This window comes from Python bivittatus, unplaced genomic scaffold (assembly GCF_059951505.1).
Source record: "Python bivittatus isolate LINGU-HERP-01145 unplaced genomic scaffold, Pbiv_v1 ctg000310_np1212, whole genome shotgun sequence".
In the NCBI taxonomy this organism is placed as follows: domain Eukaryota; kingdom Metazoa; phylum Chordata; class Lepidosauria; order Squamata; family Pythonidae; genus Python; species Python bivittatus.
The window spans coordinates 3160423-3176568 of NW_028277054.1; the positions used below are offsets into that span (position 1 = coordinate 3160423).

The 16146-nt window shown below is 45.6% G+C and overlaps 2 protein-coding genes across 2 annotated transcripts; both read left to right on the forward strand.

Annotated features, from left to right (window-relative positions):
* Positions 1-360: 360 nt before the first annotated feature.
* Positions 361-5100, forward strand: SELENOW (selenoprotein W). Its single transcript, XM_007426979.4, has 6 exons — positions 361-549; positions 1597-1621; positions 1875-1928; positions 2902-2976; positions 3692-3809; positions 4526-5100. The coding sequence occupies exons 1-5, from the start codon at positions 521-523 to the stop codon at positions 3764-3766; spliced, it is 258 nt and encodes an 85-aa protein (XP_007427041.2). The 5' UTR covers positions 361-520; the 3' UTR covers positions 3767-3809; positions 4526-5100.
* Positions 5101-8774: 3674 nt separating this feature from the next.
* LOC103048532 (histone H3.3A) lies at positions 8775-13179 on the forward strand. Its single transcript, XM_007426980.2, has 4 exons — positions 8775-8933; positions 10550-10708; positions 10947-11100; positions 12458-13179. Exons 2-4 carry the CDS (start codon positions 10581-10583, stop codon positions 12584-12586), a joined length of 411 nt encoding a protein of 136 aa, XP_007427042.1. The 5' UTR covers positions 8775-8933; positions 10550-10580; the 3' UTR covers positions 12587-13179.
* The last annotated feature ends 2967 nt before the right edge of the window (positions 13180-16146 follow it).

A 16146-nucleotide genomic window follows, 5' to 3' on the forward strand; every position in this document is an offset into this window, starting at 1 on the left:
TCCGGCCAACGTTTCGGGATTTTTAAACGCGTGCTTCTTCCTGCCTTCGCTCATTTCATGCATGCATTCCGTTAATAATGTTTTTTTTTTAAGTAATCGACTTTGTAGCGCTCTTCCTTTTTACACCGCCTCCGGGCGCGGGGGAGAGAAGAAAGGAAGAAAAAGAATCCCAATGCTTACATCTGCAGCTGTCACGTGACCCGCAGCGGCCGCCAGACTATCAGGAGGAAGGGGGAGCCTCGCCTCCGAGTTGGCAATAACGCTGCGCGGCTACGTAAAAAAAACAAAATCTAACGGTCGATCGGGGGTTTCTGCGTGTGCGGCTCGTCCCTCCGGCTGATGCGAAGGCGGGGATTCGAGGAGGAAAGCGGGAGCAGAGGGAGGTTTTTCTCGGTGCCTCCCCTTTCTTTCCCAGGCGGTGGTGTCGTCCGAACGTCGGGTTAAAACCCCGGCCGACGCGAAGTTCCAAGTCAGAACGTTGGCGGTTTGAGCGTTCCGCGGGCAGGTGGCGCGCGGGGCCATGGCGGTCAGGATCAAAGTGGTCTACTGGTAAGGGGCGCGGCCGGCGGCGCCCGCTCCTTCCGCCGCGCGGGTCGCCTGCGCCCTCGAGGGGCTTCGAGCCGGGTGGCCCCGTCGCGAGCCGGGCCGGCCGGGGCGTCTGCGTCTCCGGCGGCGAGGGGGTCTTAGGCGTGGTTTCCGCGGGTGCTCCCCTCGCCCGACAGCGCGGTGCGGAGCCTTTGAGCGTCCCCGCCTCCCCGGCTTTCGCGGACTAGGCGCGCGCGTTTATCGGCCGCAAGACCCAGCCTCGGAACCTTGCGGCCTTTAAGTTTTTTGCTCTGTGCATGGGTCGTAAAAAATAAAATAAAATTTAAAAAGTGACTCTCGAGGGCGGCGAAAGATGGGGGTGGCGCGCGGAAATGAATACGGCGGTCCCTCTGCAACCTGAGCGCCAGCCAGCTGTGCCCTTCAGTCACCTTGCACGAAAAAGGGGGGGGGCACGTCAGAACGGTGGCTATGTTAGGTCTGAGTAACTTAACCATGGTTTACTGGATTATATTTTAGGGGTTGCATGTCACTGGATCCTGTGACTAGCATCCTGGGCTAAAATCTGGGGTTTGGGCTCACCCTCGTGCTGGCAGGTGGAGAGGAGCTACTGCAGTAAATCCTCCAACGTTTGCTTGAACTTGCGGTTTGCCAAGGCTGGCCCACGTATGCTGTCGCGCATGAATGTTAAACACTGGGGCGTGGATGTGTTTCCTTTGGGAGGGAGACGTGCAAAAGGCCTGTGAGCCTTTAGGGCTAGGCTTGGCCTGGGCACTTGAGGCCCAAAGCTAGCCATGGCGCTCTCAGAGCCCCTGCAAAGTAAATTATAATTCTTACCGCGGCAGAAGAGCACCCAAAACTGTATTTTCCTCCAAGAAAAATGTAGCTTGAGGGTTTGCAGATACAGGAAAAGGGATCCCCCTGTTTGAATGCCAGTCTCCCAGGGATCTGATTGAGCATAATAGAGAGTTACCACCTGCCAGATGATAAGGCAGCTTCTTGTGGTGGCAAGGTGGAAAGTAATTTTATTTTCTCTTTTCGTTTTGCTTGTAGTGGAGCCTGAGGCTACAGACCCAAGGTATGTCAATTATTCTTAATCGTGAGCCGCCCAGAGTCACATAATGAGATGGGCAGCGGTACAAATGTATAAATTAAAATAAATTTATTTTCTTAACAACCTTTTAAGCCTGCAGGCATGGGAGTTCTCTTAATCTCGTAACCACGTTTTTCCCTATGCTTCTCTTCAAGGTACCTTCATTTTTCTGAGAACTGGTTTAGCTTGGATTTTTCTTAACTTTACAGCTCAACTTTCCCCTTTTTTTCACTTGTAGTTTCAACAGCTCAAGAAGGAACTCGAAAAAGAGTTTCCGGGCGAGCTGGAAATTGTGAGTCTTTCGAGCCATTCCTGGTTCCACCTTCCTTTTTTCTGGTCATCTCATGAGATTCCTAAATAAGTAGATTCAGGGCGAGGAGAAAGATTTTGACATTTGGCTAGCTGTTTCAAGTAGTTTATCAACTGCACTTTGATCAAAGTCCCTATAAAAATACATGATGTAATCTGAAAAACCAGCTTCAAAAAACGTCTGATCTATTGCAGGCACCTTGCATGTTGTGAAACATAGTGAAATTCTCCCCAAAACCTGAGATTTCTTGTTGAGAAGAACCCACCGTGGTTATTATTCATCGAACCATTGGCAGGGTTCGATAGTATTAGGCGTGTCCCTGGTCTGTGTAGGCAGCAGAATAGCTCAGCAAGCCTGCTTATAAATGTTGCAGATTGAATGCAAACCTTGAAAGACCAGATGGTGCTTTACAGCAAATAGGACTACTGTATGTATAACTCAGTATTGTCTATGGCAGTGTTTCTCAACCTCATGCTGGCTGGGGAATTCTGGGAGTTGAAGTCCACACGTCTTAAAGTCGCCGAGGTTGAGAAACACTGGCCTACACCAATTGACAACAAGAGTCCACAGGACAGGTATTACTCCTTCCTAACCTGGTCCCTCTGGATGAGGTGCCCAGAACTTCCAACAGAGCTGGAAACCACTGGTTTGGGAAATGTCAGTCTGTACATGACCAAAAAAGAGGGAGCTTCAGTTTCTGCTGCAGAATCCTCTCACGTGTGCAGAGCGGTTGAGTTCCTTCACGAAGAGCAAGATGCAGAGAGGACGCAGTGTTGGGTGACCCCTGCAGAAATAGAACAGGTGCCATCGGCAGGACTGATTCAGTCCATAGACGGAATGTGGGAGATGGATCTGGGTTCCGTGACTAGGAGAAGGTGGTTGAGGAACACTTGAAGGAGAAGCGATGTGCATGGTTATGGTTGTTAAGGGGAGATGGTCTCTTGTTTCCATCTAGAGCAGCGAAGGGACTCCTCAGGTCACAGGATGGTTTGAAGTGACGGTAGCAGGGAAGCTGGTGCACTCCAAAAAAGTAAGCAACTCCACACATTCTTGTATTGAAGTCAACCAAGACCCCAAAGAACAGAGTTGTTGGGAGCTCAGCTGCACAAGTTGTGATGCCTTATGAAATAAATTCTGGGGACTGTGGTCACACAGCACCCTGTTAAGCCTAAAACTGAATGAATCGTATCATGGCTTAGCATGATGTCTGGATTCAGGGCTGTTTAAGGTACAAGAGAAGGCAGTCTGAAAGACAATCATGTTTTGTCTGTCAGAACTACTACATCTCTTTGAACTTTGGGGCAATGCACATTAAGGCTAAGAGAATAGCCTCTTTGTGTGTGCATACAAGCACATGGGCGTGGCAAGAACTGGGCGGTAACACTTCTTTAACTGGCATTTAATACGTAGGAAATCTCTCATTGTGGAAGAACTCAGGCACAATCTCTTGGAGGGCCTGAAATGATAGTCCAAGAAGATGGTTGCGCTGACTTCCTCCTTTACTCTCTCCCATAATTACTAATTTTATTACGTCGAGAACAATGCTTTTTAAGAGCAAATCTAGTTGCGACCAAGGGCGGATGTTTTTTTCAGAAAGAGAAATAAATCTGCCTTGAGGAACTAGAGCGTGCGATGGCATGAAAAGCCTCTGCCTTTCTCTTTCGGTACTGCAGCAACTTCCTTCTGTTGTTCATACAGCAGAACCGAGAGAAGAAAAACTCCTTCTCATCTTTCCTTTTCTCTAGAACGGAGATGGCTTTGTGGATGACGATGCCAAACTACACAAGATAATTAAGGCCATCAAAGCAGCTTTGGCATAAGGAGGACTTTGAGCATGGGCTAGCAGCTCAGAGCGCAACAGAGGTAAAATCAGACTTATTTTTGAAGCTCATTTATTCTGTTAAAGTCATATTCTAAAAAATCTCTGCCCAAAAAGTATCTGCTGTAAAGAATACTGGCGCCCCTACAGGACTCACATTGCTTTTTTACTTCTCAAAACATTCCAGTAAAATGTTGCTTTTCCTAAAAATGGAATGCGTAAACCCTTTTTTATACAAAAAAGCATGTTACATTGGCGTAGAGAGTTTCTAAAATGGCTTTGTACACATAAGACAAATCTGAAGCCTAAATAGGCTAGAATGTACACTTTAAAAATAGCATCTATCCTGCCTCTTCAAATAATGAGTGTGTGATGCATTTTAATGTTATTTGCAAAACTAACTACAAAGGTTAGCAGCCCTTCATGCTAAAGAGTGTTTTGTTCTAGCTAGTATTTGTGGAGTCTCAGCCCACAACCCAGGGTTAATTCCTCTGTTCACTTAAGTTGAGGCATATGGGAGATATTTTTAAGCCACTATCTGAGTGGGTCTCTCCCCCCACCAAACCTAACCGTAGCTAGTCCGCCTCCATAAATGGGGTACGTTGTCTTGCCAACGAACCTATGAAACATTTTCGGGCCTGCAGGATAGGACACTCGGAGCATTTGACATCTGGGAAGGCACGCTGCTCTAGGGAAAACAATTGCCAACCTGTCCTTCTGTTAGCAATTTTTTTAAACAACTTTCTTCTTCATTTGGTAGCTCAAGAAAAATCTGTTTTGTTCATCTTGGCAAATCGCTTGATGACGGGAGCTGCTGAAATGTTGCTGGACACCTGGCAGTTCCCTGAAGACTGCGCGTTGGATGCCAATTTGAGCAAAGCCTGATGGAAGACCTTGTGCTCTAATTCAGTGTCTGGGTGTGGATTGGAGTCAGCGTTAAGTCTGTGCCTCCTAACGCATCTGTCTTTGGTGTTTGGTGTGTGCTGCACGCAAATATGGCTTTCTTTGTCATTCTTTTTTTAATATTTGCATTGGTGGCCAGTAACTCTAAGAAAGGATTACTGAAAGATAGGAAGAGTGGAAGAGTCATCAACTGTTTGTTTTCATTGCTTCCAATATGTGATGGAACCAGATGCCAAAAAACTCATCTTGGAACTAACCAATTTTAGAATCCTAAAACATCTTAACTTGAAGAAAGTTTGCATTCTTCTTCCTTTCCCACCCCTCCTAACTTTCCTATTGCAGGATTGTTTGGGTACTTTATACCCACTTCTGACTACTTTGCTTGAACATTGTTGAATCCACTAAACATTTAATAAAAAGTTACTTCCAAGATATTGCAGCCTGTGTGAAAATGTTGTGTACAAGATTCAGTCTGCCTGTATTTCACACTTTTGTGTCTATGGCAGATTAATACTTTATTTACTGCATTTATATCCCACCTTTTCTCTTAAGAACTGAAAGCAGTGTACAACAGGAACTCCCCTAAATTAATCTACTCAACAACCCTGTAGATAAGACTTTGAAAGTAACTGGTTCTAGCTCACGTCCTCCAGTGAGTGAGGTGGACAAGTTGGTCTCCTCAAGTCCTCCTAAATTGCACTTGCCTTCTTCAGCAACTTGTCTGCTGCCTAAAGTGTATTTTAAGCCATTGTTGATCCCTTTGGAACAGTGTTTCTCAACCTTAGCAACTTTAAGAGGTGTGGACTTCAACTCCCAGAATTCCCCAGCTAGCCATGCTGGCTGGGGAATTCTGGGAGTTGAAGTCCACACCTGTGATGGAATGGAATTATGAAGGCCAGGCTCAGGGAGATAAACATTTTCTTAGCTCCTCAGAAGAGCATGGGAGGAACAAGAGGATGAGACTGGCACTTCCCTCAGGAATTCACACTGTTGTGGCTGACTGACTTTGGGAGATGGGGTTTTAGTCTGGGAAGATTCTTGCTAGAGGTTGTAGCTAATAAACATAACTGAATTTGCATTGTCTCTTGGAGTTCCTTGGGCTAGGCCTGACAACACCTCTTAAAGTTGTCAAGGTTGAGAAACACTGCTTTGGAACATCTGCCATAGATAACGGGCTGAATTGTACTTGTAACAAAGCCACCCAAATTGAGGAGACCATGCCATAAAATTTACTTTGTGCCTGTCTTAAGGTGACTTTTTCCACTAAGTTTCAAAGGGATGCTTGAATGAAGAAAATGACTAACAAGTCGTCTTTCAGGGGATTACTTGGTACTGTCTAGATGGCAAAACTCCCTAAAATCTGATTAATACAGCTTAGATTAGGGTGTAATAACATCTAAGTCCCAGTTGGAAGACAGTGAACAAAAGGAGTCAAGAACATGTAGAGAAAGGGACTGTCGTGATAGGTCACGTAAATATGTTCTGTGGCTTGAGAGCATGGAAACAGGAAATGTTTAAAAATGGAGCACTGAATATTGATGAAAGGAGGGGGAGAAATTTTTCCTTCTGAAACTCCTGCCAAAAACTAGAGCACTGGCCAATTTCAGAGAAGAGTTAAGAACACTAAGTGCTACAAAAATCCATCACTATACTTTACACTGAACAAAATCAAACAATAAAGGGACATGCATCTGATATCAGATATGGTACTTATCCAAAAGCTGTGGGAGAACATGGAAAGAGGAACTGCAAAAACTGATTCTGAGTTAGAATTCATTGGAGATTCGATACCATTATGCTGATTAAAGAGAGATCAAGGTTTCTTTCGTTACAGCATGAGCCAGCTAAAATGCACTTGAGAGGCCCAGGTCCCATATTCTGTCTCAGCAATCCTCCCTCTGTTCCCTCCACAACTGTATAGGTAGTACCTAAGTTTTATTACCTAGCTTCAAGATTGGAAGGGGATCCATAGTAAAAGAAAAAAAAACCCTGAATGCTGTACTGTATATGCTTAGATCTTTCTTTGATCTTTGGTTTACTGGCTAATGGCCGTGACAGAAGAGGCCCTAATGCACAAGCGCTTACACAATGTGTTTTCTTCTAGTTATTATCCCTGCCACACACAACTGCAAAGTGGAGGCATCTCTCCAAACGTGAAGCATCAAAGCACCATGTCCTTTACGAGACTTGGCAATGCTGCTTCCCAGGTCTCCCCGCATCTGATAATGCACAACCAGGAGAGGTTGGCATTGGTGCAGGCCAGATGGTCTCGCACAATCTTACTGGAGCACGGAAGCTGGGTCTCTAGGAAAGGCTTCCAAGAATGCGGCACAGCGCATGAGAACACTTACCAAGAAGCATTTGAGGTCAAGATGAATCGTGTGCCTATTATAGGGCCCTCAAAGGGTGCCTTGATGAGAACGGCATTTTGCTGCAGCATATGGGCATTTGCTACTCTGACATTTTAAAGATGGCAAGACTAATGTATTTGCCAAGCTTACCAGGCGCTGTTTGTCGAAGCCAACTCTTTGATGATATGAGGGTGACTTGACTGGCATGTGAATGTGACACATCCTGCAAGGAGCGTGATGCACAGAACACATTTCCAAGAGGAGAGAACACCTGTAGCTCAGGGCTGAACTGCTGGGTTCTTGGTATTCTTTGACTTGGTGGTTTTCCTGCAGACGTTTCATGACCAGGCAAGGGAACATCATCAGGGCAGCGCAGTCTGAAGTTTCTTGGTTATTTATACATTTGACAGTTCAACATCACAGAATGGGACGCTTGTCATACAAGTAATTGGCATTATGGAGCCCCCAATTACTATGTCCCCAGCACTCCAAGCTTTAGCCATGGATGGATTACATACCTTCAAGTCAATGTCGACTCTTTGTGACCACATAGATTTTCTCCATGATGATCTGTCCCTAACCCCCTTTATAACTCCTTACCTAGTAAAGCACCTGGGAAATTTTTTTTTTTTTTTGTACAATTGTTATCAGGTCAGCATGATTCAGTCTCCTTGAACATAGCTAAACTTTGTTATACCACCTGTAAAATTAGGCAGACTTTGACAGTCCATTGATGAGCCCACCAATTGTAGTATTTTGTTTTCACTTATTTTTATTATTTCTATTCATAGCCCTGTATACTGTGTGTGTGTGTGTGTGTCTAGGAAATGCCCTGTTGGAAGCGTTTCTTCTCTTTGGTTCATTCCTTGCTCAGGTCAAACACCAAATACTGTAATTCAGAGTTTAAAAAATTCCCATTTAGCACACAAGGCAAGAGCACTGAGCCAAGGGTGCAACACCCTTTTATAGTCATGTATTAACAAGAAGTTTGCACGTGCCTAATTCGAACATTCTCAAGTTTAATTTTCCAAATAAAGTATAGCCTGATTTCTTTCTAATTGGCATGCCTTATCTCTGTTGCCAGAAAGTTACTAAAGCCTTCAGCTCTTCCAACAGTGCACCCATCACTACTGTATGTACACACACACACACAGCCCTTTGTGCAGATAGATGATATAGATAATAAGATGTGAGAAATAATAGAGATAGTAAGAGAGAGATCAGGGTTCCTCGACCTTGGCAACTTTTAAGACGGGTGGACTTCAACTCCCAGAATTCCCCAGCCAGCCTTGATGGCTGGGGAATTCTGGGAGTTGAAGTCCACCCGTCTTAAAAGCTGCCAGGGTTGAGGAACCCTGAGATAACCGAGACCTAGATGAGAGACAATAGAAATTCCCCTCAGGAAGGCAACGGATCCATGACGTTTCCGACCGGGATCCGCCCCGCCACAGGGCTCCCGCGAAGCCGGCTTTGTAAATCCTCCATTTATCCCCCGGGTTGCCTCAACCCTGCCGTCCTGGGGCCAAGAAGCACAGCTCGCGACGCCGCCAAGTCCCTCCGGGCCCGATCAGGGAAGCGGGCTGAACCGAACCCCGGCTTGCGCGATGCCTGGTCCCGCGGGGGAGGCCGGCCGGTGTGGCGAAGAGCGGGGACCCTGAGGACGAGGCGGCGGCCGCCGGCCAAGATGGCGGCCAGCGCGCCTCGTTCACCTCGGCTGACCCGCCGCTCCCCCTCCCTTCCTCCCTCCTCCTCCAACCCCGGTGCATGATGGTTAAAAAGCCTGGCCCTGGAACCCGCCATTTTCTGTGGGGGCAGACGGGAAAGGCGGGAAGTCGGCGAGGAGGCAGCGCGAGCGCGGCCGCGAGACGACCCACGGCGCCCACGGTCGCAGAAGCGCGAGGCGGACGAGCTCAGGTAAGCCAAGCGCCGCCGGCCGCGGGCCCCCTCCCCGCCTCGCGCCCCCTCCCCACTTCCCGCGCGCTCCCGTTCGACGGCGGGGGGGGAGACGGAAAAAAGGGGGGGCGAGTAGAAACTGAGATCGTTCGAGGCGATGCGTTTCGTCTCCCCCCCTCGCCCGTAGACCTTAAATCCCGCCTTCCGTCTGCATCCCCCCGCGATTGGTCGAGGGGGCGACGCTTACGGCCGCTTTCGTGATAGGCTGGGAAGGTGGAGGCTGATTGGCGTCGAGTCGGTGTCAGTCTACGGGGAGCCTTTGAGCGATCCCGCCCCCCTCTGCTCTTCAGCGAGCCCGGGCTAGAATGCGATTGGGTGGCCGCGCGCTGGCTCTGCGGCGTACGTGCGGTGGGGGGGGCTAGGCAAGGGGGTATGGTCGGTGTCCCAGCGTTCCGAAGAGTCAATTGGAGGAAACGGTGGCCGCAAAGGCTTCTGGGGCGTGGAGTCTCCTCTTGTCTCGCGCAACCCGGCAGGCTCCGGAAAGGTTCCCCTTCAACCCCGAATTCCGAGCTTGAAGTTGTTTGGGACGGACATTCCAACTAGGAATTCTGGGAGCTGAAGTCCGGTGGCCCGGAAGGCTCAGGACATTTGTCTCTCTAGTTGTATCTAGCTATGAATTACTGTATGAGGCTGCCGAGCTTTTTCTTCGCTTTGCCTCTCCCTCGTTTTTGTTCCTGGGCGCTGATCCAGCCCTGACAACTGAGTCATTTCTTAAGAGGAGCTGTTGCTCCTTTTTAATTAACAAAAGAGAGCTGTTCTGCTCGTTAAAAGTTGCTGCACTACAAGAAAGCGCGGATCCAGAGCTGCTTAATGCCCGAATGGTTATTTATGGGATTTGTAAACATTTAAGGGGTAACAAGATTTTGCTAGCGCTGCAGCATAAAGTTATTGCCTGCCACCGCATTAATCCCCATTTATTTGTTCACTGTGCTACTTCAGTCAGAGCAACTGTAAGTGGCTTAAAACGTTAGAGGAAATGCCAGCAGACAGTGCAATAATGAGACGTATTGTAATCATACATTTCTAATCGACAGACCCAGCACCATTTCTTAATCTCAGGACAAACACAACCTCATTAAAATAATAATTCTCCAAAACCGCCTTGAAACAGCCAGATCTTTTCAGACTTCCCAAATGTCACCAGGAGAGCGGCGAATTTTGCCTCTGGGGGAAGCTCTTCTATCTATCAGTGCCTACTAGTGTTTACACTGGGGCACTATACATGGGAAGTAATTCCCATGAAGTCCAGTGGAACTTACTCAGGGCTCAATGGGCATGTCTTGGAGTCTTATAATAGCCTTATAACATTGCTTGTTGTTTTAGAGTAGGAGCAGAGACTGCATGCTCTCTTCCAGTTGTACAGAACTCAGAATATTAGTTATCTGAAGCTGATATATTCTTTGTAAGCAGACTGTTTTCCAAGGAAATGAGTTGATTTTGTACATTGAGATAAACATTCAAAAGTTGTCTGCAACTTTCTTAATGTACTGTTTTAAAGCAAAAACGTGCTACAGGGCTGTTAGAAGAGTCTTAACATCTTATAACTGAGGATCCTCCTCGTTTTCTCTTTTCCTTAGGAGACGTCTTGCATCCTAAGGAACTCCCAGGATGGCCCGTACCAAGCAGACTGCCCGTAAATCCACTGGTGGGAAAGCGCCACGAAAGCAGCTGGCCACAAAAGCTGCTCGGAAAAGTGCGCCATCTACTGGTGGAGTGAAAAAACCTCACCGCTATAGGTATTTAGAATAAGCCCTTGGTGGAATTGGGGGTAGTTGCTCTCAGGCCTACAACCCGACCAGGCCCAAGAAGGGTTTGTCTGTTGGGGACGTTTGTACGTCCATTTTTGTTCGATCACCACTATTCATGACTTTTCTGTGGAAAGAACGTTCCTGATTCTTAAGTCCTTGAGTCCTTTCTGGGGAGTTGCTTGTTGGAGGAGAGCCATGTAAACTATTTCCATACAATCCCATCTAGGCCTGGCACCGTGGCCTTGCGAGAAATCCGGCGGTATCAAAAATCCACAGAGTTGCTGATCCGCAAGCTGCCATTCCAGCGCCTGGTCCGTGAAATTGCTCAGGACTTCAAGACAGACCTGCGGTTCCAGAGTGCTGCCATCGGAGCTTTGCAGGTCTGTGTTTCCTCACAGTCTCTCTTTTCCTGTTTCAGTGTGCATTTAGGCAGCTGTTCCACTGACAGCCAAATGTATTTCTAAGATGTCCTCCCAAAGCCCCTTTTCTGCTGTAGAATTGTACCCTGTACCCTTCTTAAAACCATACCCATGAAGCTTCAGCCAGTGTTAATCTTCTAATGCATAAGCTTCTGTTATTTAGCGTGGTTTCTTCTGTAGTGAGAGGTCTCTGGATTTCAGCAGAGTTTTTCCTTTCTCTGCCATTCTAGAATTTGTAAAATCCAGAGCCTGGAATGCATTATTGGATGAATTGAACAGGCTTGGAGAAAAAAAAAGAATTGAAATATCCCCTTCCTGAAATCATTCCTTCTTTTTTGACATTAACCATATCAAAAGAGCAGCACTTGCCAAAATAAGACAGTATTCTTCCTAAAAGATGCTAGAAAATCAGAGCACATTCTTATATGGAAATTGGACATGTCAAAAGTAACATAAAAGTAAATTGAATGTAGTAGAAATGAGGCTACTTAAGTATGTGTGGTAGACCAAGAGGTAAGGACAAGAATGAATGGGTGCCTAATATAAAGCCTTCCAGAAGGCAGTGAAGACCCCAAGCATTGGGCTAGGATGAAGGTTGGTAACTTAGTCGGTCTGGTGCCTGGTGGGAAAGGCTGTTTTTTTATTGGTGGTTGTGAGCTGCCTAGGATTGCCATGTGAGATGGGTGGCCATATAAGTCCTTAATTTATTTAAATAAATAAAAGTGCGTGACTAGTATGAGCTGGGTTGGTGATATAGAAGGAATGAATGGGAATTGAATTGCAAAGGAATGAATGAATGAATTAATTAATTAATTAATGAATGAGTTGAGAGGAAGGGGAAGCCCGAGAAAGTTGTGGGTGGATGAAGCTGATGAGATCCTTGAAAAGAGAGGTGAGAGTTTAAAGAACAAAACAACATATGAAGCAGTGTGTGGATGTGATGGGGGTCAGGATAATATGAAAGGCCAGAAGGTTAAGGCAAGGTGGAGTGAATGGTGTTAGTGTAAATGATTTATTTGACAGTCTTTCTAGGCCACTCTGACCCCAAAGAACTTTGGCTGTAAGTTCTTTCCTTTTTCCTAACTTCTTTAATTTCTTTGGCTTATCTTTTTACTCCTGATCTGCACTCTGCGTAATGTTGCTTATCTCAAAAGGAAGGAATGTGATGGGTACGAGTCCAGGTGAAATGTGATCTACTAACTCTTCCTCTCCATTATTTGTGTGTGTGTGCGCGCGCATGTGCATGCGTGTATTCCCCTACCCTCAGATTGTGTAATTATCAGTTCCTTTTCTAACTGTGTCTTTCTGTATTCTTTAGGAAGCCAGCGAGGCGTACCTTGTGGGTCTGTTTGAGGATACCAACCTGTGTGCCATCCATGCCAAGCGGGTCACTATCATGCCAAAAGACATACAGCTGGCCCGCCGCATCCGTGGTGAACGAGCTTAAGTTCCACTCCCCTTCCAACACTTAAACTCCTTTCTTGGCAGCCCCACCCTGTTTGTGTATTAGAATACACTCCAGGTTTCCCTTTTTTTTCTCTCTCCTGCTCCTGTTTGTAGTAGCTAGGACATGTGAGGAAATGTTAGATAATCTATCATAGTAGCTCTCCAAGATCAGGAGACCTGATTGCTATTCATCATGTACAAGCAAAAAAGGAAAGAAAAAACCTTTGAAATCTGCAAGGCTTCTGGATGTTTTTTTGTAAAAACTTTTTTTTTTTCCAGAATTGCAAAAAAGTCCAACCCAACCAACCCAACAGGGGACACTTTTGAAATAATCTGGTTTTATATACAAAACTTAAATAGCTATAGGCGTTTCAGCGATAGAGTTTTTGGTCTTGAGTTTGTAAAATACTTGCAAGCACTACACACTTCTGTTTCCTGTGTGGGGTTTTTTTTCTTTGTATTTAGGCAAGGAGTGCTTTCTAGATCCTTTACTTTCCTCTTTTCCATTTGTCTTGTGTCTGTGATTCTAACCTTTGTATCAATAGGGAACCACCTTGAGACAGTAAGGAAACAAATAAATGTTGAATGACAACAGTTTGGCTTTTGTTTTGGCTTCATGGTAGCTTGTGGGAGTATTTCTCTCCTTTTCCTCGGGAAGACGGATAGAAAGCCCTTGTGTTTGTGAAGCTGTTCAAACAATGAAATGTGCCAGAGTGGGAAACAAACAGTACGTGGCGTCCATAAAGCACTCTTGAACATATACCTTGGTCACCTGTGCGGCAGTCCTGAATACCTCTATACCGTATTATTATTCCATATTGTGGAATTCAGTGGCTTGTGTCTAACAACCTTGTAGCAGAGATGGAATTTGAACCCCCCACAGGTTAGTTCCTGCGATAGTAGTATCTAATGTAGCATCTGTTTTGTGTGGCTAATTGTTTAGGAATAACCGCTGTGTTGCTGTATCTTCTGCTAGCCCTGCTTACCTGCTTTTAACAGCCAGTCACACAGAAATCTGGAGGACGTGTCCAGTGATGGTACAAAAGTAATCTGCTAAATTGTTACGGGTCTCACTGCTTACAGGATCATCTCTGGTACTTTTAGCCTGGATGACCATTTTCTGATCTGGGATTCAGTTAGCTTAAATGACTAGAACAGAGGTCTACAATTTTCAGCAGATGTATCCTCCAATAATTCACTTTTGTAGCATTGAATTTTCCTATGTTTGTAACTTCACAGCCTGAATAATATTAATTAGAAACAATGCTTCTTTTTACAAAAGGGGTCCTAAATATCCTCCTCATCCCCAGGCAGAAAAAAAAAAAATAGGTTTCCACTTAGAAACCTACTTAGTGATTGATGATGGTAGAGTTTTCCATGAAGCAAAGCACAAAAAATAAAGCAAATATGAATCCAAATATACAGCTGAGGCACCTAGATTTTTAAACAAGTACTCTGTTTTGTGCCTATAAGGCAGAGCGGTTATCAGTGGCAACGGCTGGAGCTTTTCATGAGGTCCCTGAGAATTTAGAATCAAGTCCCTACTCGTTATTTTTGCAATTAGGTGAATATTCTTCCCCCTGGAAAGTGGCATTGCTAATATCTGTGCCAATGGGACTCTAATCTGAGGGACTTTGCTATCAGGTTGCTGTGTTCCTGCCCACCTAGCCTTGCCAACAGCATCCGTGATGTTTTTCCTCTGCCCTTTTCTGCCTTGTACAGCTTTAACTACTGCTCAGTGGTACTTTCTAGCTTCAAGGATGGACCTCGAGGTGCTACCTTTTCCAAAAGCAAGACCGCCATCTATGTCCTTAGATGCCCATCTCCCTGGTAAAATGAATCACCCCTGGAATATGCCTGCCCTGTTATTTTTACTAAGGTTTCCTAAAAGTTGACAGGGTGGACCTGTGGGGGCCAATACTAACTTGTCAGAAGGCATCAATTAAGAATTGTTTGCAAATTTTCAGGCGATGTGAGTTTTTGACAAGCCCTCTAGCGTAACAGCAGCTCCAATATCTTCCGACACTTTCTGCCCCTCACTTTTTCCTTTGCTTAAGAACATCTAAATTATTTTTTAATACACATTTATTCGGCAGCTTCTGATTAGAATACTAATAATAAAACTGCAGGAAGCTACGAGGGTAGAAAGAGTTAACATCGGATGGAAAGTAGTGAAAACAGGAAGCAGACTTAAAAGTTGCAAAGGGTTTGTGAAAGTCCTAACACTGAATTTCCTGTAAAATACCTTCTGATCAGCAGAGGGCAGTACAGTCTCATTCGAAAATCACCAAGGGAGAGTGCACAGATGGTGGTTTCTGGAGTTATTTTTTGATTGAGTATGTGCCATCAAGTCACTGTCAACTTTTAGTGACCACAGAGATAGACCTTCTCCAGGATGATCTGTCCCCAACTTTGTCCTTCGGATTTTCCAACAGTGCCCCCATCGACAGTGTAACTGAGTCCGTCCACCTTGCTGCTGGTCGTTCTCTTTTCTTCCACTTCTCCCAGCATCAGAGAGCTGGGTCCTCGCGTAACGTGTCTGAAGTAGGATAATTTGAGCCTGGTCATTTGTCCCTCAAATGAGAACTCTGAGTTGATTTGTTGATCCATTTGGCTGTCCATGGTATTTTCAGGAGTTTTTTCCCAACACCCAAGCTCAAAAGCTTCAATACGCTTCCTATCGTGCTTCTTCAAGGTCCACTGAAGTTCTTTCCCTCCCCTTAAATTTCACTTGGGGATCAGCAGGGAGAGGTTAAGGATGGAGGATTTGGCAGCATTTCCTAGGTCCCGTCCAACTGCCTCTCTCTTTGGGGGAACATTAATTTTTTAATAATGATTGGGGTTTTTTTTTACTTCTTTTATATCTTGTATGCCACGCAGAACCGTTTCTTGTGAGATGGGAGGCTCTATAAATTTGATATACAAATAAATAAATTTTGGGGAATGTCTTCCTCCGCAGCCCCTGGCTGGATCTGGCCCACTTTCAAAGTCAGTCTTTTGCTACTTTCTCCCCCAACCTCAAATTTAGTCCCATTTGGTTAATTTTTCAGAGAGTTATCCTGCTGGTGGATGGATGTAAGAGATCCTGTGCTGCAATACTGTACATAATTTCTTTCCACCATTATTTTTCAATGAAAAGAATATCTAAAAAAGCCACCCCCCAGCTCTTTGTTTTGCCTGTCCTGTATACATGGGCTGTTTCTCTTTTCCTCCCTGTGGGGCAGGGGGCTTCGGGAAAAGAACAGGGTTTGCTTCTGGTGGGAGTGAAAGCAGTTTTTCTCTTTATAGCTGGGAAGTAATGTGAGATTTAATAAGAGATGTTGGTTAGTGCAAAAAAACCTGGGCTGCTAGAGCATATTACTGAATCCCAAGATTTGGACTGTGGTTTGTAAGGCATAATCAGTGGCTTAGTTGTGTGAGCCTGGCCAAGCTCCTAAGCGTTGACGATGACATCAGGTGTGTTGTGATGACATCACGTGTCATGATGTCATTACACAACTTGGGTCAGTCATCTGACTTCACGAAGACGTCTTGAGGCCTGTGACTTCCTTTTCCCCGCAG